This window comes from Pseudophryne corroboree, chromosome 3, assembly GCF_028390025.1.
Source record: "Pseudophryne corroboree isolate aPseCor3 chromosome 3, aPseCor3.hap2, whole genome shotgun sequence".
In the NCBI taxonomy this organism is placed as follows: Eukaryota; Metazoa; Chordata; class Amphibia; order Anura; family Myobatrachidae; genus Pseudophryne; species Pseudophryne corroboree.
This window is the reverse complement of record NC_086446.1, coordinates 365420822-365446815: the sequence shown is the minus strand read 5'-3', so window position 1 is coordinate 365446815 and position 25994 is coordinate 365420822. Positions and strand designations below refer to the sequence as shown.

The following is a 25994-nucleotide window of genomic DNA, read 5'->3' as shown; positions in this document are numbered from 1 at the left end:
ATATCTCCATATAGCCCCTATGGGCTATATGTGAGGTATTTTTAGCCTTGTATAAGGTTTATATTTGCCTCTCAGAGCGCCCCCCCCCAGCGCTCTGCACCCTCAGTGACTGCCCAGTGAAGTGTGCTGAGAGGAAAATGGCGCACAGCTGCAGTGCTGTGCGCTACCTTATGAAGACTGAGGAGTCTTCAGCCGCCGGTTTCCGGACCTCTTCACGCTTCAGCATCTGCAAGGGGGTCGGCGGCGCGGCTCCGGGACCGGACTCCACGGCTGGGCCTGTGTTCGATCCCTCTGGAGCTAATGGTGTCCAGTAGCCAAGCAGCAAATCCACTCTGCATGCAGGTGAGTTTACTACTTTCCCCCTAAGTCCCACGTTGCAGTGATCCTGTTGCCAGCAGGACTCACTGTAAAGAAAAAAACCTAAACTAAACTTTCTCTAAGCAGCTCTTTAGGAGAGCCACCTAGATTGCACCCTTCTCGTTCGGGCACAAAATCTAACTGGAGTCTGGAGGAGGGTCATAGGGGGAGGAGCCAGTGCACACCACCTGACCTAGTAAAGCTTTACTTTTTTGTGCCCTGTCTCCTGCGGAGCCGCTATTCCCCATGGTCCTTTCAGGAACCCCAGCATCCACTTAGGACGATAGAGAAATACAATATTGCTATCTGCCAGTTCTTCAATATTTGACCAAATGTTTGTAGTTTTGCAATCGTTCATTTCCTCAATAAATAAAAAACATTTTTTAAAAAAAATCTACATTTTATACAAGCGATGCCCTGTTAAGACATTTAGGTATGACTATATAGTCAAAAGCACATATACATATCTCACCGTGTGTACATACCTTAACTCAGGATTTCCCTAACTCAATCAATGCATCCTAACAGTCCAGGTTTTAGAGATATTAATGCTTGTGCACTGAAAATATAAATCAAGCTGGTTTGTAATTAAAATACCAGTGCTTACGCATGCATATTCCTAAAACCAGGATTGTTAGGGTACCTTGAGTACAAAGTTTGTGAACCCTGATCTAACTTAAAACCCAAAAAGTACGTTTTCCATAGCATTCAGACTGTTTAGGATAGACACTGTCCTGAAATAAAAGATTTCCATTTAAGTTTTATAAATCCCTGTACAGAATGTTATTAAAATAAAAGTTAATCTTAATAGTGTACAGGTCCAATAGTTCTCCAATAAGAGCTCAGAATAATCCGTTCCTTCACATATAGTCCTGGATGTATATCCAAATGGCTTGGCAATGCTGGAAGATATGTTTTAGAACTCCTGTTTGCATCATCCATAATACATGAAAGTTTATTCCAGTACAAGCTACATCAGAAGAGAAATGTGTAACCTGCAAGCCTCCAAATTCAATGAAGATTTAGAAAGGGGGAAAAAAAAAAAAAAAAAAAAAAAAAAAAAAGAGAGAGACGTACCTGTATGTATGAGCACATGCCTGCGCAGATGGTAGGAACTCCTAAAAGCGGCAGTGCAGTGCTCACATATATGAGGTTTCTGATTTGGAGACAGATTAGCAGCTTCACCATCACCACCTAATGACTGGAGAGAAATAAAACAGTCAGCCCAGCTACCAGAATACTGTAATTCTTTAATAATGGAAAAAGGAGGGGGGGAATGTATACCTAAATGCATACATAGTATTTAGATCTATTGGACAGACGTACGTAAATGGTCAACCAGAGTCCCCAGGTTTATTGAAATAACTGCAAACACCCATTAATATCAATTGGAGGGTATGTTTGTTTCTTTTTGTGAGCCCCATTAAGGTCCATGACCATGTTTAATAATCATTATTACGTGTGTTACTTTATGGGAATTTACTGCAATGTTCATAAACAGTTTAAAAAAATAGTCAAAAGTCTACCGAGCCTTGTAATAATTCATAGAGACATAGCAAATGTAACTCACATTATCCTACACAAAACTCTGAAGCCTTGCTAGTTTTTATGACCTCCCATTACAAAGGAATCCTTCTGATTGCAACTAGGAAATAAGGAGAGATTTATGGAAGACTTATCATGGTTTGCGCTTTCTGCGAGGTACAATGGGTTCCACAGGGAAAACATCGGGGTGTAGAGCGGGATCTTGATCCAGAGGCACCACCAGGCAAAGCTTCGACTGTCCCAGGATGCATTAGGACCTCCTCTATAACCGCGCCTCCAGGCACTGAGAGTTAACCAGTCCAATGCATAAGCAGGTAAGAGAGAAGGCAGAATTTAGTCACAAGAACTACAATCTCACGACAGTGGCTAATGCCATACAACCCAAAGTAGCTAGGTGCGTCAGGGTGGGTGCCCTGTGGAAACCAGTGTACAGAAAGAGAACCATGGTAAGTCTACCATAACTCTCGTTTTCTGCAGCAGGGTACACTGTGTTCATAGGGAAAACATCGGGGATGTCCTAAAGCCGTTCCTTCAAGGGAGGGGGCGTGCCCTAGCGGGTAAGAGAACCCGGCGTTCAAAGGAAGCATCCTGGGAGGCGGAAGTATCGAAAGCATAGAACCTAATGAACGTGTTCACTCAGGACCACTTTGCAGCCTTGAACAATTGTTCTGGGGACGCGCCACGGCGGGCCGCCCAAGAAGGTCCAAAAGAGCGAGTAGAATGGGTTTAAACTGCAGCAGGAGCTGGGAGTCCAGCCTGCGCAGAGGCTTGTGCAATCACCATTCTAATCCATCTGGCCAAGATTTGCTTATTCGCAGGCCAGCTACGTTTGTGAAAACCAAACAGTACAAAAAGGGAATCTGACCTCCTGATTGAGGCAATCCTCTCCACATAGAGACGGAGAGCCCTAACCACATCCAAAGAACATTCTTTGGGAGACAAATCAGAAGAAACAAAGGCCGTAACTACAATCTCTTGGTTAAGGTGAAAAGATGACACGACCTAAGGCAAATAACCGGGACGAGTTCGTAGAAGCGCCCAGTCCTGGTAGAATATGAGAAAGGTGCTTTGTCCTGTCGTCCACCCTAAGTCCGACACTCTTGTTGCAGAGGCAATGGCCAGTGAGAAAAGAACCTTGGCCATGAGCCATTTAAGGTCCACCGATTCAAGAGGATCAAATGGAGACTCTTGCAGGGCATGCAGCACAACAGAAAAAGTCCATGAAGCCGCAGGAGAGACATATGGGAGGCTGAATCCGAATAACGCCCTGAATGAATGTCCGAACATCAGGTACATGCAATTTTTCTCTGAAACCAATCCAACAAGGCAGATATATAAATCTTGAGGGAGGCCAGACGAAGACCTAAGTCCAGTACTTTTTACAGAAAAGCCAGTATTCTGGAAGTTCTGAATCTATGGACATCGTAATTCTTCTCAGCACACCAGGTGAAGTAAGAATCCCAAACCCTGTAATAAATACGGGCAGTGGCCGGTTTGCGGGTTTTCAACATAGTTTGAATAACCGCCTCTGAAATTCCTTTGACTTTTAGGAGTCATGCTTCAAGAGCCACGCCGTCAAAGCCAGCCTGGCCAGGTGTGGGTAGAGACAAGGGCCCTGTACGAGGAGGTCTGGTCGTTGAGGAAGTAGAAGAGGATGCCCTGTCGAAAGACCCTGCAGGTCTGAGAACCAATGCCTTCAGGGCAACGCTAGAGCGACTAGAAGCAATATTCCTCCTTCTTGTTTGAACTTTCGTGTAACCCTGGGCAGGAGTGACACTGGAGGGAACAGGTAAGGCAGTGCAAGTTCCATGGTACCACCATTGCGTCCACGAACACTGCTTGAGGATCCCTGGTCCAAAATCCGAAGACCAGAACCTTGTCATTGTGTCGAGATGCCATGACATCCACGTCCGGTAGACCCCACCTATCTACTAGTAGTTGAAAGACTTCTGGACGAAGACTCCACTGTCCGGCATGTATGTCCTGACGACTGAGGTAGTCCACTTCCCAGTTCAGGACAACCGTGATGAACACTGCCGTTATACTTGGCAGATGGCGTTCTGCCCAACAAAGGATTTTTCATACTTCCTTTCATAGCCATGCGGTTTCGAGTGCTGCCTTGAAGGTTAATGTATGCCACTGTCGTGGCATTGTCTGACCGTACTTGAACCGGTCTGTTCCATACCAGAGGCAGGGCAAGTGATAATGCATTGAATACCACCCTCAGCTCTAGGATGTTTATTGGAAGGAGTGATTCTTCCTTGGTCCGCCGATCCTGAAAAAGAGTGTTGCTCCAACACCGCTCCCCATCCCCTCAGACTGGCATCCGTCGTCAGGAGGACCAAATCGGGGATCCAGAAGGGACGGACCCTTCTCAATTGCTGGTCCTGGAGCCACCAGGTCAGCGACAAACGAACCTCCGGAGTCAACAAGATCATTTGGGATCTGATCCGATGAGGCAGGCTGTCCCACTTGGCAAGACTTAATCGTTGCAGAGGGCGGGAATGAAATTGAGCGTACTCCACCATGTTGACACCATCAGACCAAATACTTGCATCGTCGAGTGAATCAACACTCTGGGGTGACGGATGAAGTGTCTGATCCTGACCTGCATTTTCAGGTCCTTGTCTGGAGACAGGAACAGTCTGTGACTGTGTGTGTCCAGAAGGGACCAGCGAGGACTTCTACCAATTTATCAGCTATCCGTGGGTTTGTAATCAACTCACCGTCATTTGTAGATGGCTGCAGAGGACATTGTGGGCCAGAATCAGCAGGACGTCCAAGTACGTCATAACGGTCATAACCTTGGTGAAGATACGAGGAGCCGTGGCCAGTCCGAACGGCAGAGCCTGGCATTGGTAGTGAACGTCACCAATAGCAAACCGCAGGAAATGCCGATGCGATATGGCATGAGGTTGAGTATAGGCCGAAAAGACCCACTGGGTTTCTGCACTAGAAACAGGGTTGAATAATAGCCTCTGCCACGCTGGGACTGAGGTACTGGCACAACCACTCCTGTACTCAGGAGGGAACCTACCACCGTTTATAGAGCCTGCAACTTCAACGGATCCGAAGGGAGTACTGTAGTGCAGAACTGGTGAGGGGGACATTTCTTGAAGGAGACAGCATACCCATGAGAGACAACTTCCAGTACCCAAGCGTCTGAAGTGGTCTTTAAATAGACCTGGACGAACTGTAGAAGTCAGCCTCCCACCCTGGGGTCCACCACGGGGGATGCCCGCCCCGTCATACAGCAGGCTTGTCTTGTTTTGAAGCAGGCTGACGTACTGCCGAGGACTGTTTAGTCTTGGGCTTGGTGGTCTTGGGAGCACAAGATTGTCTTGGCTAAATCTGACCCTTGGCTTTCCCTTGAGGTCGAAAGGATCGAAAAGTGGTAGTCTTCGCCTTCTGTGTAGAAGGATTAGTAGGAGGAAGAAAAGCAGTCTTAACAGCTGCTAATTCAGACACTAATTTTATTCAGGTCCTCTCCAAATAAAATGTCCCCGGTGAAGGTAAGTACCTACAAGGTCTTCTTGGAGTCCAAATCCACTTTCCACGACCTTAACCACAGTATGCGGCGAGCCAGGACGTAGATGACGCTTTGGCTACCAGTACCCCCACCTCAGAGGATGTCTCCTGAATGTAATAGGCGGTGGTGCATATGTGAGTCAGGTATTGTCTGGCACTGTCAGAAATATCCTCGGGCAGCTCAACCTCTAATGCCTGAACCCACACTTCAATACCTTTTGCGGCCCAAGAGGCAGCTATCGTGGGTCTATGAACGGTTCATGCAAGGGAATATATAGATTTCAGGCATCCCTCCACAAGCTTATCTGTTGTTTCCTTCAGGGAGGTGACAGTGGTGACAGGCAGAGTAGACACCACGAGACGGGCGACATGAGAATCCACCGGCGGCGGATTCTCCCATTTATTACATAACTCTGCAGAGAGAAGATTTCGAGCCAAAGCCCGTTTAGGGAGTGGGAATTTCTTACCTGGGGTAGGACCAGGGTTCCCTCCTGATGTCCACAAGTTGATCAGAATGGGGTAATAGTTTTAACCACTTTCTGTTGTTTAAACATATCAGTTTTCACTGTAGTGATTTGTAGGATCTGCTTAATATCAGCCACCAGGATTAAGAGTCTGATAGGACCGTTTGCTCCTCCTCCTCATCAGATGAAACATCAGAGAGGTAAGTGGATTGTGAGGAGGAAGCCGCCCGCTTAGAGGACCCAGGGACACGGGAGTGACCCGGAATAGATTTCTGTCTAACCAAAGACCGATTTAACTACTGCAGCTAGGTAGGCAAATTTTCTACCCAAGGCGGATTTACTATAGGGACAAACTGTGGCGGCAGTGGCACTGAAGGTCCCATAGGGGGGCTAAACGGTCCACCAGAGTCCCCAGGAGGGTAGTGAACATAGCCCACGGTGGCTCCATTGTAGTTACAGGAGCTGCAGGCTGACTGGGAGATGTATGACATTTAGAACACAGACCATCACACAATATTTCCCCCTCAGGTAAACCTCTGGAGCATACCTTGCAACTTACAGGAGCCTCCAGAGTTTTACTGCCCTTATTGTTAGACATTGTAATACAGCAACAATCAGGCTATTAGTACGATGAAGCCAGACAGCGTACACAACCTGCAAAGTACACAATCACTGTAAGAGTACACAAACTTGTTAACTAAATCCCGTTGTACGTGAGTGACACAGTAAAATATTTGTATAGCGGTAAGTACTGTGTACACTATATTAGGGGACCCCAATGCACCTAGTCCCTTCGGGTACAGAATATAGCGATAGCTACCTTAGATGGGATACACGAGAGTGAACCATACAGCAGATACAGGCACACACAGTCACAGGTAATGCAGAGATTATAAGCACAATAAAACTGCACTGCACAGTCCTAGACCGGAGGTATTTTTCAGAATACTCGTACAATAGATTTTGTAATAGGTCTACTCTTTTTTAACTAATGCTGTCTGCAATCCCAGAGATCAGCAGAATCTATGATCAGAAGATGGTGTCCAGCGTCTGTCAGGAACTGAGGGAGAATGTGAGGCAGCTCCAGGCTCGAAAATCTGCGAGGAGATGACGCCCTGGGCCGGGGCTTCAGGTCAAGCGCCGGCTCCCCTATGCTGGACCTCACCGCCGGTACTATGGAGCCTTCCCAATAGGGGCACTAGTACACCCGACCTGTACTCCTATGCCCTGGCGGAGATAGTGGGGTCCCTGCTCGGCGACAGTGTCCACGCCAGTCTCTCAGTCCGTCTCCCTAGACTGTGATCAGGAACGCGATTTAGTGGCAGGTCCACCTGGGAGACGCTCTTACCTACTCCCTTCGTAGCAGCCACACGAACCAGGAAGAGTCTGCGACCGTGTGCCTTAGCTGGAGCATCACCGCCGCATGTACCTGTGAACGGAGTCGCATGAAGTATGCAACGCCACTTGGGCGGTGACAGACGCAGCACTGAATGTCACCCTGACATAACAGTGCTGCGGCCCTTGAAGTCTTCTTCACTTTTTCAGGGCTGCCCAGTGCAGCCAGCCTGTTAAATAACCTGCTGCCTGCAGGCACCACTCGAAACTGAGCTCAGTGCTTGGAGGCGGGATTATAGAGGAGGCCCCAATACATCCTGGGACAGTCAAAGCTTTGCCTGATGGTGCCTCTGGATCAAGATACCGCTCTACACCCCGATGCTTTCCCTGTGAAAGTTTACCCTGCTGCAAAAAAAAAAAAAAAAAAAATCCCCAACCCTGCAACTAACCAACTTGTCTGCCCAACAAAAACGCTGCTCGACACAACTAACCAACTTTTTCAGTTGACCAGTCAACAATTTCATCAGACTGGCCAACTTCTCTTAAATTTGTGATGACACTGAAGTAGGACAGTGTCTGCGTACTTTTGCAATAATTGGTGTTCTCTAAAGTGGTCTCTCCAGCAACAATTTACCGTTTCCACATTAGAACATGTTACACGAAAGCAGGTGCAAATTGCATTTATTGAGAATGTGAAGTGGGGCTATTCTGACAAGCAGGAGAAGTAAAGGTTGTAATATCCTCAAGGTCTATTTTGTGTGTCACTCCATGCTCCTGTCACACTGTATAAATGCAATATTGGCTACTGCACTACAAAAATAAGATTTTACTTACCGGTAAATCTATTTCTCGTAGTCCGTAGTGGATGCTGGGGACTCCGTAAGGACCATGGGGATTAGACGGGCTCCGCAGGAGACAGGGCACTTTAAGAAAGAATTTGGATACTGGTGTGCTCTGGCTCCTCCCTCTATGTCCCTTCTCCAGAGCTCAGATAGAGAAACTGTGCCCGGAAGAGCTGACCGTACAAGAAAAGGATTTTGGAATCCAGGGCAAGACTCATACCAGTCACACCGTATAACTTGTGATAAACTTACCCAGTTAACAGTATGAACAACAACGGAGCATCAGATCAACCCTGATGCAACCACAACATAACTCTTATTTAAGCAATAACTATATACAAGTATTGCAGAAGAAGTCCGCACTTGGGACGGGCGCCCAGCATCCACCACGGACTACGAGAAATAGATTTACCGGTAAGTAAAATCTTATTTTCTCTAACGTCCTAGTGGATGCTGGGGACTCCGTAAGGACCATGGGGATTATACCAAAGCTCCCAAACGGGCGGGAGAGTGCGGATGAATCTGCAGCACCGAATGAGCAAACACAAGGTCCTCCTCAGCCAGGGTATCAAACTTGTAAAATTTTGCAAAAGTGTTTGAACCTGACCAAGTAGCTGCTCGGCAAAGCTGTAATGCAGAGACCCCTCGGGCAGCCGCCCAAGAAGAGCCCACCTTCCTTGTGGAGTGGGCTTTTACGGATTTTGGAAACGGCAATCCAGCCGCAGAATGAGCCTGCTGAATCGTGTTACAGATCCAGCGAGCAATAGTTTGCTTTGAAGCAGGAGCACCCAGCTTGTTGGATGCATATAGGATAAACAGCGACTCAGTTTTCCTGACTCTAGCCGTTCTGGCTACATATACCTTCAGAGCCCTGACCACATCCAGTAACTCGGAATCCTCCAAGTCACGAGTAGCCACAGGCACCACAATAGGTTGGTTCATATGAAAAGATGACACCACTTTTGGCAGAAATTGTGGACGGGTCCGCAATTCTGCCCTGTCCATATGGAAAACCAGATAGGGGCTTTTATGTGACAAAGCCGCTAATTCTGACACACGCCTTGCTGAAGCCAAGGCTAATAGCATGACCACCTTCCACGTGAGAAATTTTAACTCCACGGTTTTGAGTGCCTCAAACCAGTGTGACTTCAGGAAACTCAACACCACGTTAAGATCCCAAGGTGCCACTGGAGGCACAAAAGGGGGCTGAATATGCAGCACTCCCTTTACAACGTCTGAACTTCAGGAAGAGAGCCAGTTCTTTTTGAAAGAAAATGGATAGGACCGAAATCTGGACCTTAATGGAACCCAATTTCAGGCCCAAAGCCACTCCCAACTGTAGGAAGTGAATGAAACGGCTCAGCTGGAATTCCTCTGTAGGGGCATTCCTGGCCTCACACCAAGCAACATATTTTCGCCATATACGGTGATAATGTTGAGCCGTCGCATCCTTCCTAGCCTCTATCAGCGTAGGAATGACCTCATCCGGAATGCCTTTTTCTGCTAGGATTCGGCGTTCAACCGCCATGCCGTCAAACGCAGCCGCGGTAAGTCTTGGAACAGACAGGGCCCCTGTTGCACAAGTCCTGTCTTAGAGGCAGAGGCCACGGATCCTCTGAGCATTTCTTGCAGATCTGGATAACAAGTCATTCTTGGCCAATCCGGAACAAAGAGTATTGTTCTCACTCCTCTTTTCTTATGATTCTCAGCACCTTGGGTATGAGAGGAAGAGGAGGAAATGCATACACCGACAGGAACACCCACGGTGTCACCAGTGCGTCCACAGCTATCGCCTGAGGGTCTCTTGACCTGGCGCAATATCTCTGCAGCTTTTTGTTGAGGCGGGATGCCATCGTGTCCACCTGTGGCAGTTCCCACCGACTTGCAATCTGCACGAAGACTTCTTGATGAAGTCTCCACTCTCCCGGGTGGAGGTCGTGCCTGCTGAGGAAGTCTGCTTCCTAGTTGTCCACTCCCGGAATGAACACTGCTGACAGTGCGCTTACGTGATTCTCCGCCCAGCGAAGAATTCTGGTGGCTTCTACCATCGCCACCCTGCTCCTTGTGCCGCCTTGGCGGTTTACATGAGCCACTGCGGTGATATTGTCTGACTGAATCAGAACCGGTTGGTCGCGAAGCAGGGTCTCCGCTTGACTTAGGGCGTTGTATATGGCCCTTAATTCCAGGATATTGATGTGAAGGCAAGTCTCCTGCCTTGACCACAGCCCTTGGAAATTTCTTCCCTGTGTGACTGCCCCCCACCCTCGGAGGCTTGCAGCCGTGGTCACCAGGACCCAGTCCTGAATGCAGAATCTGCGACCTTCGAGAAGGTGAGCACTCTGCAGCCACCACAGGAGAGACACCCTGGCCCTGGGGGATAGGGTGATTAACCGATGCATCTGAAGATGTGATCCGGACCACTTGTCCAGTAAGTCCCATTGGAAGGTCCTCGCATGGAACCTGCCGAAGGGAATGGCCTCGTATGATGCCACCCTCCTTCCCAGGACTCGAGTGCAGTGATGCACTGACACCTGTTTTGGTTTTAATAGATTCCTGACCAGTGTCACGAGCTCCTGAGCTCTCTATCGGGAGATAAACCCTTTTCTGGTCTGTGTCTAGGATCATGCCTAGGAGAGGCAGATGAGCTGTAAGAACCAACTGCGACTTTGGAATATATAGAATCCAGCCGTGTTGCCGTTACACTTCCAGAGAAAGTGATACGCTGTTCAGCAACTGCTCTCTTGATCTCGCTTTTATGAGGAGATCGTCCAAGTATGGGATAATAGTGACACCTTGCTTCCGCAGGAGCACCATCATTTCCGCCATTACCTTGGTGAATATTCTCAAGGCCGTGGAGAGACCAAACGGCAACGTCTGAAATTGGTAATGACAATCCCGTACCGCAATTCTGAGGTACGCCTGATGAGGTGGATAAATGGGGACATGAAGGTATGCATCCTTTATGTCCCGAGTCACCATAAAATCTCCCCCTTTCATGCTTGCAATGACCGCTCTTAGCGATTCCATCTTGAACTTGAACCTTTTCAGGTATATGTTCAGGGATTTTAAATTCAATATGGGTCTGACCGAACAGTCTGGTTTCGGGACAACAACATGGTCGAATAATACCCCCCTCCTTGTTGAAGGAGGGGAACCTTGACCACCACCTGTTGAAGATACAATTTGTGAATTGCAGTTAACACTGTTTCCCTCTCGTGGGGGGAAGCCGGCAGGGCCGTCGGTTAGGGGGCATCTTCTCAAAGTCCAGCTTGTATCCCTGAGACACAATATCTATTGCCCAGGTATCTAACAGGGAGTGAACCCACTTGTGGCTGAACTTACGAAGGCGTGCCCCCACCGGGCCTAGCTCCGCCTGTGGAGACCAAGCGACATGCGGTGGATTTTTGTAGAGGCCGGGGAGGACTTCTGTTCCTGGGAACAAGCTGTGCTGTGCAGCTTCTTTCCTCTGCCCCCGCCTCTGGCAAGAAAGGACGCACCTCGGACTTTCTTGTTTCATTATTCGAAAGGCTGCATTTGATAATGTCGTGCTTTCCTAGGCTGTGCAGGAATATAAAGCAAAATATCAGAATTACCAGCTATAGCTGTCGAGACCAAGTCCGAGAACCCTCCTCCACACAATCCTCAGCCTTCCATATGCCTCTTAAGTCGGCATCATCTGTCCATTGCATATTCTACAGGACACGTCAAGCAGAAATCGACATAGCTTTACCTCTAGGACCCAGTCTCTTTGGGCATGTTTTATATATACATATCTCTTAAGACAGCATCTTTAATATATATATATATATATATATATATATATATATATATATATATATATATATATATATACACACACACACACACATATATATATATCTATATCTATATATACATATATATATATATATATATATATATATATATATACTAGGGTCTCAATCTCTGCTGATAAGGTACCTGTGTTACGTCAGGGCTACCTTTTGGGCAAACGTGACACCCTAGGGGAAGATTCCCATCATATCCTGGCCCTAGTGGGGAAAGGATACTGCCTGAGAATTCTTTGTGGGAAACTGCAGTCTCTTGTCTGGAGATTCCCGCTCTTTTTCCTCATGAGAGGAGGGAAATTTACCTCGGCTTTCTTCCCCTTAAACATGTGTACCCTTGTGTCAGGGACAGATGAGTCATCAGTGATATGCAAATCATCTTTTATTACAATAATCATATATTGAATACTTTTCTGCCATTTTGGCTGTAAATTTGCATTATCGTAGTCGACACTGGAGTCAAACTCCGTGTCGATATCAGTGTCTATTATTTTGGATAGTGAGCATTGAGAGACTCTAAAGGTCTCTGCGACATAGGGACAGACATGGGTAGATTACCTGTCTGTTCTCTCATCTTTTGTGCAATAAATTCACCTTAGCACTTAATTACACATATCCAAACAGGTGTCGGCGTTGTCGACGGAGACACCCTCTCACACACATTTGCTCCATCTCCTCCTTAGGGGAGCCTTTTACCTCAGACATGTCGACACGCATGTACCGACACACCACACAATCAGGGAATGCTCATCTGAAGACAATTCCCCCATAAGGCCCTTTGGAGAGACAGAGAGAGAGTATGCCAGCACACACCCCAGCGCTATTAACCCAGGATTAACACAGTAACTTAATGTTAACCCAGTAGCTGCTGTTTATATTGATTTTTGCGCCTAATTATGTGCCCCCCCCTCTCTTTTTACCCTCTTCTACAGTGTAACTGCAGGGGAGAGACTGGAGAGCTTCCTCTCAGCGGTGCTGTGGAGAAAAAACATGGCGCTGGTGAGTGCTGAGGAAGAAGCCCCGCCCCCTCGACGGCGGGCTTCTGTCCCGCTTTCATGTACAATTTTGGCGGGCGCTCATACATACAGTACCCAACTGTATATTATGCAAACTTTTGCCAGAGGTCTCTAATTGCTGCCCAGGGCGCCCCCCCCCCCCCTGCGCCCTGCACCCTTACAGTGACCGGAGTATGTGGGTGTAGTGTTGGAGCAATGGCGCACAGCTGCAGTGCTGTGCGCTACCTCATATGAAGACTGGAGTCTTCTGCCGCCGATTTCGAAGTCTTCTTGCTTCTTTCACCCGGTTTCTGTCTTCCGGCTCTGCGAGGGGGGCGGCGGCGCGGCTCCGGGATCGGACGACAAAGGGTGAGATCCTGTGTACGATCCCTCTGGAGCTAATGGTGTCCAGTAGCCTAAAAAGCAGGACCTATCTTCAGAGAGTAGGGCTGCTTCTCTCCCCTCAGTCCCACGATGCAGGGAGTCTGTTGCCAGCAGAGCTCCCTGAAAATAAAAAACCTAACAAAATACTTTCTTATAGCAAGCTCAGGAGAGCTCACTAAGTAGCACCCAGCTCGTCCGGGCACAGATTCAAACTGAGGTCTGGAGGAGGGACATAGAGGGAGGAGCCAGAGCACACCAGTATCCAAATTCTTTCTTAAAGTGCCCTGTCTCCTGCGGAGCCCGTCTATTCCCCATGGTCCTTACGGAGTCCCCAGCATCCACTAGGAGAGAAATATAGTACTAATGTAAGTTGTCTGCATGGCAGCATTTCTCGATTGTCACACTGAGCCCATCCCCTATTACTGCCTCTGTGCTATATGGTATCACCTATACATGTGCATATGTTCCGGCCTGTGACTGCACACAGCTGTCAGTCTCCTAGCACTGTCACTATGAAGTATAAATTATATAACGGCTGGTGATAGAATGCTCATGCTGCTCTTCTGAGAGAGCGGACCCTTTACAATCATACTAAATACTCATCTGCCTGCAGTGCGACCTTATCTGCCATCCCTGCACTTGGAACAACCCTTTCTTGTAGTTTGTCAGCGTGTGAAAGCAAACAGCGGAGGATTGATTACTCATATACACTGGCTGATTCCAACCAGCATTAAATTGTTCTGCCGTACGGAAAGCTTTACATAGACACAAACAAATGAACTAATTTATAACAAAGAAGCCACTCTATTGGGTCAATCCAATTTGGTAAGAGTTTCTCGGACATAAGATAGAGTAAACAAGGCTATGCTCCCTAGGTAACGGAGGTGAGGTAATCATCGGTCATTGTGTGTTGTGTGGATTATTTGTCCATTATTATGTTTAACACCCCAGATTGTAAAACAACCATAATGTAACCGTATTATTGATATAATAACCTAAAATTGTGTATCATTTGAGCGTTACTATGTAAACTACTATTGATGGGACACTGGAACTGGAAGTAGTAGTGCTTTCGTGTCCGGACATGCGGCGGTGGAACGCACGCTTTACACGGAGCGGGATACCGCGTTGTCCACTTGAAATGGGGGTATTTAAGAGGCATCCAGGGAACAGGTATGTGACTTCTGCTGCAATGACTCTGCTGTACTGTTATGTTGGTGGCTTGTACTGGTGACATGCTTGACAAAGGTCCGGATGGACCGAAACGTCGCTGTTGTTCTGTCTACATGCATATAATGAAGCCTTGCTTGGTAGAACCTATTATACCTATCTATACACACACATACATACATACATACATACATACATATACACACCCAGAACACAGGTGGGTTCACCCCAATGTGCATGTGGGAATAGCACATTTTGTAGGATCTGCCCGTGTTCCAATTATCTATTTTTCATTTATTATTTATATATTTTTTTGTTTTTCTAAGATTGTCGATATACAAAAATATACATCCTATGTCCCTATAAAAGCACATTAACATGCATGTGTGGGTATAAATTTAGGAATAGTTACTTACATTCTCTCTTCTGGATTATGATTTGTAGGTTTCATTGTTCAAGTAGATTTCAGTTAATATAAAATAAGTTAAAATTCTTAAAGTATTGGTTATGTGTGTACATACATATTCAGGTGTGTGGGTGTGTATATATATATATATATATATATATATATATATATATATATACACACACACACACACACACACATCCATATACACATACACATTTCTTGTGTTTCTAAAATCTGCTGACTTTCATTATTTAATATACACAAATATACATTTTATTATAGATAAATGCTTTTATTTATATTCTACACAGTATTAAAAATTATATTTAATTTATCATGTCTCATCATAAATGTAATTATACAGGTACACTACCGATAAGCAGATACCCTCGGTTCCAGCACTGTGCCGGATTATAAATTTTGCCGGATTATTGGTGGTATCGTTAACGATGGTGTCGGCGGCATACTGACACCACCTCCGCAGCCTAATTCTATTCAGCTTGTCTCCCACAGCCCGACTCCCCGCCACAGCCCAACTCCCCACCGCAGGATGACTACCCGCCCGAGCCAGACTACCCCACCCTATCTAGACCCTCCCACATTCTAACTCCCACACGCAGCCTAATTTCCACCAGCACCTGAAGTGTCGGATTAAAAGAGATACCTGTATTTATTCAATTGAAGATTATCTTTGACATATCATATGAAACGGATTTATAAGCAAAATGGTTAAGTATCCTGTGTAAGGTATTGGCACTTTATTGTTGGCTATAAACAAACACTTATGCTACACCTGTCATGACCAACTAAAACCTTCCTTTGACAAAACTGGGTACCACTTTAGGGCAGTGTTGGCCTTTTGTCTGCACTTGAACTACCCAAGTACAATGTTCCACAGGTTATACCGTTTCTAAAAGTGCCCTTTACAGCCATCCCCCACTACCCACTTTTAAAAGGGCCATATACAGCTGCCTCCACAAGTATTGCTTAAACCGCAATCTGGATCAGATGGCTCAGTTCATAGGTACAACAGAGATCTCCGGCAGCTGGTCCTGGAGGTCCCACTAACAGGCCGGGGCTTGCTGGTCCCTTTACACATCACAGGAGTGTTGTACTGAATCTAAACACGGTCAGGTACAAAACGCTGTATTTACAGATCATGCATGAGTGCAGCATATATTTGGTTACGTGCTGCAGCATTTTTTTTTACATCAATTCGGATCTGACTTTTTTCAACAAAGTCCAATCATCAGCAGGTACTGGCCTTTTCTGGACCCAACATTAACTTGGGCTATTTGCTGTAAAAGACCATCTTTAGCTGTGGACTGCTTTTTAGGATCATCTTTCGAACGCAGTACTAGCAATTTTGAAACATAAGCAATTTGGCTTTAGACAAAAAATAAGAATTTACTCACCGGTAATTCTATTTCTCGTAGTCCGTAGTGGATGCTGGGAACTCCGTAAGGACCATGGGGAATAGCGGCTCCGCAGGAGTCTGGGCACAACTAAAAGAAAGCTTTTAGACTACCTGGTGTGCACTGGCTCCTCCAAGCCTCAGTTAGGATACTGTGCCCGGAAGAGCTGACACAATAAGGAAGGATTTTGAATCCCGGGTAAGACTCATACCAGCCACACCAATCACACCGTATAACTCGTGATACCATATCCAGTTAACAGTATGAAATTTAACTGAACCTCTCAACAGATGGCTCATAACAATAACCCTTTTGTGAACAACAACTATGTACAAGTATTGCAGACAATCCGCACTTGGGACGGGCGCCCAGCATCCACTACGGACTACGAGAAATAGAATTACCGGTGAGTAAACTCTTATTTTCTCTGACGTCCTTAGTGGATGCTGGGAACTCCGTAAGGACCATGGGGATTATACCAAAGCTCCCAAACGGGCGGGAGAGTGCGGATGACTCTGCAGCACCGAATGAGAGAACTCAAGGTCCTCCTCAGCCAGGGTATCAAATTTGTAGAATTTTGCAAACGTGTTTGCCCCTGACCAAGTTGCAGCTCGGCAAAGTTGTAAAGCCGAGACCCCTCGGGCAGCCGCCCAAGATGAGCCCACCTTCCTTGTAGAATGGGCTTTTACTGATTTAGGATGCGGCAGTCCAGCCGCAGAATGCGCCAGCTGAATTGTGCTACAAATCCAGCGAGCAATAGTCTGCTTAGAAGCAGGAGCACCCAGTTTGTTGGGTGCATACAGGATAAATAGCGAGTCAGTTTTCCTGACTCCAGCCGTCCTGGAAACATAAATTTTCAAGGCCCTGACTACGTCCAGTAACTTGGAATCCTCCAAGTCGCTAGTAGCCGCAGGCACTACAATAGGTTGGTTCAAGTGAAAAGCAGATACCACCTTAGGGAGAAACTGGGGACGAGTCCTCAATTCTGCCCTATCCATATGGAAAATCAGATAAGGACTTTTAAATGACAAAGCCGCCAATTCTGATACACGCCTGGCCGAAGCCAAGGCCAATGACATGACCACTTTCCACGTGAGATATCTTAGATCCACGGTCTTTAGTGGCTCAAACCAATGTGATTTTAGGAAATTCAACACCACGTTGAGATCCCAGTGTGCCACTGGAGGCACAAAGGTGGGCTGAATATGCAGCACTCCTTTTACAAATATCTGAACTTCAGGTAGTGAAGCTAGTTCTTTTTGGAAGAAAATCGACAGACGATATCTGTACCTTAATGGAGCCTAATTTTAGGCCCATAGTCACTCCTGCCTGTAGGAAGTGCAGCAATCGACCCAGCTGAAATTCCTCTGTTGGGGCCTTATTGGCCTCACACCAAGCAACATATTTCCGCCATATGCGGTGATAATGTTTTACAGTTACATCTTTCCTGGCTTTAATCAGCGTAGGAATGACATCCTCCGGAATGCCCTTTTCCTTTAGGATCCGGCGTTCAACCGCCATGCCGTCAAACGCAGCCGCGGTAAGTCTTGGAACAGACAGGGCCCCTGCTGCAGCAGGTCCTGTCTGAGCGGCAGAGGCCATGGGTCCTCTGAGATCATCTCTTGAAGTTCCGGGTACCAAGCTCTTCTTGGCCAATCCGGAACCACGAGTATTGTCCTTACTCCTCGTTTTCTTATTATTCTCAATACCTTTGGTATGAGAGGCAGAAGAGTGAACACAAACTGACTGGTACACCCACGGTGTCACTAGAGCGTCCACCGCTATCGCCTGAGGGTCCCTTGACCTGGCGCAATATCTCTCCAGTTTTTTGTTTAGGCGGGACGCCATCATGTCCACCTGTGGCCGTTCCCAACGATTTACAATCAGTGTGAAGACTTCTGGATGAAGTCCCCACTCTCCCGGGTGGAGGTCTTGCCTGCTGAGGAAGTCTGCTTCCCAGTTGTCCACTCCCAGAATGAACACTGCTGACAGTGCTAGCACGTGATTTTCCGCCCATCGGAGAATCCTTGTGGCTTCTGCCATTGCCGTCCTGCTTCTTGTGCCGCCCTGTCGGTTTACATGGGCGACCGCCGTGATGTTGTCTGACTGGATCAGTACCGGCTGGTGTAGAAGCAGGGGTTTTGCCTGACTTAGGGCATTGTAAATGGCCCTTAGTTCTAGAATATTTATGTGTAAGGAAGTCTCCTGACTCGACCATAGTCCTTGGAAGTTTCTTCCCTGTGTGACTGCCCCCCAGCCTCGAAGGCTGGCATCCGTGGTCACCAGGACCCAGTCCTGTATGCCGAATCTGCGGCCCTCTAGGAGATGAGCACTCTGCAGCCACCACAGCAGAGACACCCTGGTTCTTGGAGACAGAGTTATTAGCCGATGCATCTGAAGATGCGATCCGGACCATTGGTCCAACAGGTCCCACTGAAAGATTCTGGCATGGAACCTGCCGAAAGGAATTGCTTCGTAAGAAGCCACCATCTTTCCCAGGACTCGCGTGCAGTGATGCACCGACACCCGTTTTGGTTTCAGGAGGTCTCTGACTAGAGATGACAGCTCCTTGGCTTTCTCCTCCGGGAGAAACACTTTTTTCTGGACTGTGTCCAAAATCATTCCCAGGAACAGTAGACGTGTCGTCGGAACCAGCTGTGACTTTGGAATATTCAGAATCCAACCGTGCTGGTGTAGCACCTCCTGAGATAGTGCTACTCCTACCAACCACTGCTCCCTGGATCTCGCCTTTATTAGGAGATCGTCCAAGTACGGGATAATTAAAACTCCCTTTTTTCAAAGGAGTATCATCATTTCCGCCATTACCTTGGTAAACACCCTCGGTGCCGTGGACAGTCCAAACGGCAGCGTCTGGAATTGGTAATGGCAATTTTGTACCGCAAATCTGAGGTACTCCTGGTGAGGATGATAAATGGGGACATGCAGGTAAGCATCCTTGATGTCCAAGGATACCATGTAATCCCCCTCGTCCAGGCTTGCAATAACCGCCCTGAGCGATTCCATCTTGAACTTGAACTTTTTTATGTATGTGTTCAAGGATTTCAATTTTAAAATGGGTCTCACCGAACCATCCGGTTTCGGTACCACAAACCGTGTGGAATAGTAACCCCGTCCTTGTTGAAGTAGGGGCACCTTGACTATCACCTGCTGGGAATACAGCTTGTGAATTGCCTCTAGCACAGCCTCCCTGCCTGAGGGAGTTGTTGGCAAGGCAGATTTGAGGAAACGGCGGGGGGGGAGACGCCTCGAATTCCAGTCTGTACCCCTGAGATACTACTTGCAAGATCCAGGGATCCACCTGTGAGCGAGCCCACTGATCGTTGAAATTTTTGAGGCGGCCCCCCACCGTACCTGGCTCCGCCTGTGGAGCCCCACCGTCATGCGGCGGACTTGGAAGAAGCGGGGGAGGACTTTTGCTCCTGGGAACCTGCTGTTTGTTGCAGCCTTTTCCCCCTACCTCTGCCTCTGGACAGAAAGGACCCGCCTTTTCCTCGCCTGTTTCTCTGGGTCCGAAAGGACTGTACTTGATAAAACGGCGCTTTTTTAGGCTGTGAGGGAACCTGGGGTAAAAATGCTGACTTCCCAGCTGTCGCTGTGGAAACTAGGTCCGAGAGACCATCCCCGAATAACTCCTCACCCTTATAAGGCAAAACTTCCATGTGCCTTTTGGAATCTGCATCCCCTGTCCACTGCCGAGTCCATAAGCCTCTCCTAGCAGAAATGGACAATGCACTTATTTTAGATGCCAGCCGGCAGATCTCCCTCTGTGCATCTCTCATGTATAAGACTGAGTCTTTTATATGCTCTATGGTTAGGAGAATAGTGTCCCTGTCTAGGGTGTCAATATTTTACGACAGGGAATCTGAGCATGCAGCGGCAGCACTGCACATCCATGCTGACGCAATAGCTGGTCTAAGTATAATGCCTGAGTGTGTATATACAGACTTCAGGATCGCCTCCTGCTTTCTATCCACAGGCTCCTTTAGGGCGGCCGTATCCGGAGACGGAAGTGCCACCTTTTTAGACAAACGTGTGAGTGCTTTATCCACCCTAGGAGGTGTTTCCCAACGTGCCCTATCCTCTGGCGGGAAAGGGAACGCCATTAGTAATTTTTTAGGGATTACCAATCTTTTATCGGGGAAAGCCCACGCTTCCTCACACACTTCATTTAATTCTTCAGATGGGGGAAAAACTACAGGTAGTTTTTTCTCCCCAAACATAATACCCTTTTTAGTGGTACCTGGGTTTATATCCGAAATGTGTAATACCTCCTTCATTGCCTCAATCATGCAACGAATGGCCCTAGTGGACATTAGATTTGACTCATCGTCGTCGACACTGGTATCAGTATCCGTGTCGACATCTGCGTCTGCCATCTGAGGTAGCGGGCGTTATAGAGCCCCTGATGGCCTTTGAGACACCTGGGCAGGCACGAGCTGAGAAGCCGGCTGTCCCGCATTTGGCATGTCGTCAAATTTTTTGTGTAAGGAGTCGACACTTGCACGTAATTCCTTCCGTAAAACCATCCACTCAGGTGTCTGCCCCGCAGGGGGTGACATCACTTCTATAGGCATCTGCTCTGCCTCCACATAATTTTCCTCATCAAACATGTCGACACAGCTGTACCGACACACCGCACACACACCGGGAATGCTCTAACAGAGGACATGACCCCACAGAAGCCCTTTGGGGAGACAGAGAGAGAGTATGCCAGCACACACCAGAGCGCTATATAATGCAGGGACTAACTGAATTATGTCCCCTATAGCTGCTATAATATTTACTGCGCCTAAATTTAGTGCCCCCCCTCTATTTTTTACCCTTTTCTGTAGTGTAGACTGCAGGGGAGAGCCAGGGAGCTTCCTTCCAGCGGAACTGTGAGGGAGAAATGGCGCCAGTGTGTTGAGGGAGATAGCTCCGCCCCTTTTTTGCGGACTTGTCTCCCGCTTTTTTAAGGATTCTGGCAGGGGTAATTATCACATATATAGCCTCTGGGGCTATATATTGTGATTGTCTTGCCAGCCAAGGTGTTTTTATTGCTGCTCAGGGCGCCCCCCCCCCCCCTGCACCCTCAGTGACCGGAGTGTGAAGTGTGTATGAGGAGCAATGGCGCACAGCTGCAGTGCTGTGCGCTACCTTGGTGAAGACAGAAGTCTTCATGCCGCCGATTTTCCGGACTTCTTCTTGCTTCTGGCTCTGTAAAGGGGACGGCGGCGCGGCTCCGGGACCGAACACCAAGGCCAGTTCCATGCGGTCGATCCCTCTGGAGCTAATGGTGTCCAGTAGCCTAAGAAGCCCAAGCTAGCTGCAAGCAGGTAGGTTCGATTCTTCTCCCCTTAGTCCCTCGTTGCAGTGAGCCTGTTGCCAGCAGGTCTCACTGTAAAATAAAAAAACTAAATTATACTTTCTTTCTAAGAGCTCAGGAGAGCCCCTAGTGTGCATCCAGCTCGGCCGGGCACAAAAATCTAACTGAGGCTTGGAGGAGGGTCATAGTGGGAGGAGCCAGTGCACACCAGGTAGTCTAAAAGCTTTCTTTTAGTTGTGCCCAGACTCCTGCGGAGCCGCTATTCCCCATGGTCCTTACGGAGTTCCCAGCATCCACTAGGACGTCAGAGAAAGCCTTTATTGAGGCAATGTACACTTAAGTGCAAAAAGTCATGGTACAGGTGTCTATTATGGTGTAGGACCCTCTCCAACCCGGAAAGGAGCAGCAACTTGACAGAAGACCGCTGGAAATCCATTGACCTATGCTGTCTAGACAGCGTCCCACTGCTCCCTGATAATTGTAGGTGCACGATCTTGGTTGTGATTAAACCTCTCCACCACATCCCATAAATGCTCGATTGGGTTCATGCACCATATATCAGAACACTCCAGAATGCTCTTCAAACCAGCTCTTGGCAACTTGGAACCAATGACACGGTGCATTAGTTTTCCAGAATATTCCATCATTGTGGGGGTTCATGAAGTCCATGAAGGTCTGCAAATGGCCACCAAGCACCACAACATAGCAGTTACCGATCAATGATATGTTCAGGCAGCACATTCGACGAAACCTATGCCAAATGAACACACCACACACTATTATGGAACTACTACTAGACTGCACATTGCCTTGGCGACAACTGGGGTCCATGGCCTCATGGAGTTTGTACCACACCTAAATCCTACCTTTAGCCCAAAACAACTGGAAGTGACCATGCCACGTTACCATTCCTCCAGGGTAAAATTGGCTAGACACTGTGTCCGATGTCAGTGTTAACTGGTGGGTCTTCTGCTCCCGTATTCAATGGAAGCTAAAGAACTCTGCACTTACCTTCTGGATACGTGCCTGCTACCTTTTGCATTGAATGTGATTAGAGCCAATGTCGCTTGTCTATTACCACAGACAATTCTAGCCAGACATTGCTGGTCACAATCATTAAACACCCGTGGTCAGCAACTAATTCCGTACACGATGGGTGGTAATACCTTCCATGAGGTATTCCTGGTAGACACTGTAGATTGAGGAAAGTTGAATGCCCACACAACTTCAGAAATATAATGTCCCAACCGTCATGCGCACATCATCATGACCTATTTGCCCTCCGATAATTTGGATTGCTTGCCATGAGCAGCTCAGCCAGAGTTCAAACGGACTCGCAAGATATGCGATTTCAACTGATGCAGGTCTTGCCATTTCCAAGATGTCACAGTACGGTGGCGCAATTTATATTTACCTTTACATAGTGCTATCCCATAACTTGCCACTTCAGTGTACACTGTATAATATTGGATTTTACTTTAGTCAGTGTCTGCATTTATAGTGTGGCTTTTTTGATACAATTTAGTTCATTTGTTTGTGACTATGTAACAGTAAAGTACATGGTTGAATAATGCATCAGACCCTTCACCGAGTTCTAGGGTGCATCTAAACTTTTTTTTATAGAATCATTCTAATTCTCAGGCAGTAGTACTATTTTAGGAATTGTGGGGCAGATTTACTAAGCCTGGTGAAGTGATAAAGTGGAAGGTGATAAAGTATCAGCCAATCAACTAACTCATTTTTTAAACCCAGCCTGTAACATGGAAGTTATGAGCTGATTGGCTGGTACTTTATCACTTCACCAGGCTTAATAAATCTGCCCCTGTATCTTTAGATTTATGTATACTTTTGTATAAATAAAAAATAAGAAGGAAGTTGAGGCACTACTTTCAAGCATGGCTTTTCTATAAAGAAGCTATCTGAATGAATTCTTGTCCTGAGGAAGGTTTGTATTACACTGAAACATAGACGATGCTGAGAATCACTTAGTGTGTGTGTGAATTTTTTTCATCAGGCTGACAAAGTCCTGTGAGTGCCGCATACATCCCTGTATACCCGATTTACTCAGATGGCATATAGGCATTCTTGGATGATAGGTAGAGTGCTGGCTATCTATGAACAGTGTGTTGTATAAGTTACTACTGGCAGCACGCAGGAAGGAAAGTTCTCCATTTTAATGTCCACACCATTAGATCCCCAGCGTCACCTATCCAGTGTGATAATTTTCATGCATGATAGAGTGCCCCCTTGTTTTTTTATAACATACATAGACATATCTAAGGTGAAGCTGATCTTATTGGTTATAGTACTTATAGCAGCAATGATTTTGGTTTTCTTCTAAAAGGGTTAGTATTCCCTTTAAGCAGCAGCTGTACTAGTTACTGTTTGCCCTGCACCTAGGATAATTTCCATTGTGGACCAATACGAACACACAGAGAATGCAGTTTCTGATTGGTCAGCGGAGGAGACGGAGTGGACGGGGGAGGAGAGGAGGAGACGGGGGAGCAGCAGCTTAACAGGAGGCTCACGGCCGCGTCCACCTGGCTCCAGCAAGCGGGACCTCGCTTGCTGGAGCCGGGTGGACGCTGCCGCTGGGTTCCTGCTCTCCCTGCTGCACCCCCGTCTTCTGCTGTCAGCTCACTCATCTCAATCCGACTTTTTTTAAGTTCGGATTGAGATTGTCGGAAACGGGTTTAAAACCTGTCGGCCCTGCTTCCAACAATGCACGCTGATCGGCGGCTGAAGCCGCAGTACAACATGCTTTCTGGCAGAATTCCGACAAGTCGGGTTTCCAGACTTGTCGGAATAAATGGGGCCGTAATACATAGGTCTTTCCGACAAGACGGCAGCATCCGGCAGTTATTGAATATACCCCAAAGTATCAGTTAGATGAATTTACGTTCAACTAGAAATCGCATGCTCCATCACCACCTTAAAGAAAAACCCTAAAAATTGTACAGTATTTTGAACTTATTTTAAGCTGGTGTGTATTTATCCGGCAAAGAACTAGTAAACCCTATCTGATGTATATCAAGAGTTACATTTTAAATGTGCAAAATCACGTAAAGGATTCCAATGCTTAGCAGAACTGAAGCTTTTGAGAAAAAGTTGTGCACTTTTTATTTCCCTAGGAAAAGCAAAAAAACTAAAAGCTACAGGATAAAATGCTACAGAGAAAAAAAAACAATCACATGGAAGTAATACAGCAGCTCTTTCATAAAAAAGGTATGTGGTACATGCTGGCATTTTCAAAGTTTATTGCAGATGAAATCACACGAAGCATATAAAGTACACTGCACAAAAGCATACGTAAATATGCATCTCAACTATATCCCATTACATTAACATGAGAGGATTGCAAATTTCAATTACGATGACTTGCAAAAGTACTAAAATAGAACAGGGAACACTGAATGCACTTCAAGTAAATATGTGGCACCTTATTTGGTACAGTGATTTATCAAAACACATACGCTAAACTTGAATTACATTTCTGAAATCATACCACACAGTAATTTAACTTACCACTTGTATGTGTGTTCTTTGCTAGTTGTGCTATCCAGTTATAAAAATGCTTATCTTGATGGTTGTGTAGCTGGTAAAACCCACATCAAGGGCGGGATTCAATTCTTTTCACCCCTTTCTACACCCGTTCTGTTTCGCCCTTGGGGGCATGGTATCATTATTTCAGCTTGCTGCCCTTGGAGTAGCGAGGCACCCAACCTTTTACACGGCTAAACCGGATTACTATGGGCGCGTTATGCACGATAACGGGGATCATTGTTGACAGGAGATTAGGCGTGATATATCATTTGAATTCCACCCCAAGTGTGAGTAAACGTAATTAAATCCCTCCACCCCCCCCCCCCCAAAAAAAAACAACAACTTTTCATGCAATTTTAAATAGTGAAAAAATAGCGAATTACTTTGGATGATTTTGGGTAGCTTAAAATGGCCTGTAGTTATATGTCATTTTAAAGACACTTTGAAAAATATTTAAAAAAAAAAAACGTACACACCTACAACCTTAAAAACACCTGTCCTATCAAAGCAACACCCCTACATAACTGTTCCAAATCATGGAAACCCTAATTCTGCTTTTAGCAGATCACCCCGAAAATGACATTTACCAAATTATGCTAGTTAAAAAAAAAAAAAAAAAAGCCTTGACATTTGTACCTTAAAATAGGGATTTTACCTTACTTTTCACCTGCTCAGGGGGCCGTTAACTTCTAAGGAGGCTTAACGCGCATCTAATTAAATAGCAAAAACTTGTGCCAAGCTATGTTAACGGTTTATCAGATAAAATGGACTCTGCTTGGAAAACTTAACTTGCCTTAAGTTGGTGACTAGAATGTTTTTTTTCTAGAAGCACTCCATTTGAGAAGTTTACACTT

The 25994-nt window shown here is 46.6% G+C and overlaps 1 protein-coding gene across 3 annotated transcripts in view; it reads right to left on the bottom strand.

Annotated features, from left to right (window-relative positions):
* ZNF281 (zinc finger protein 281) overlaps positions 1-25994 on the bottom strand; it is a 121252-nt gene that overhangs the window by 33803 nt on the left and 61455 nt on the right. For all 3 annotated transcript variants that reach the window (XM_063959843.1, XM_063959844.1, XM_063959845.1), the window contains one exon: positions 1435-1558. In XM_063959843.1, coding sequence (XP_063815913.1) covers positions 1435-1558 — 124 coding nt within the window. The remainder of the gene's footprint in view (positions 1-1434; positions 1559-25994) is intronic.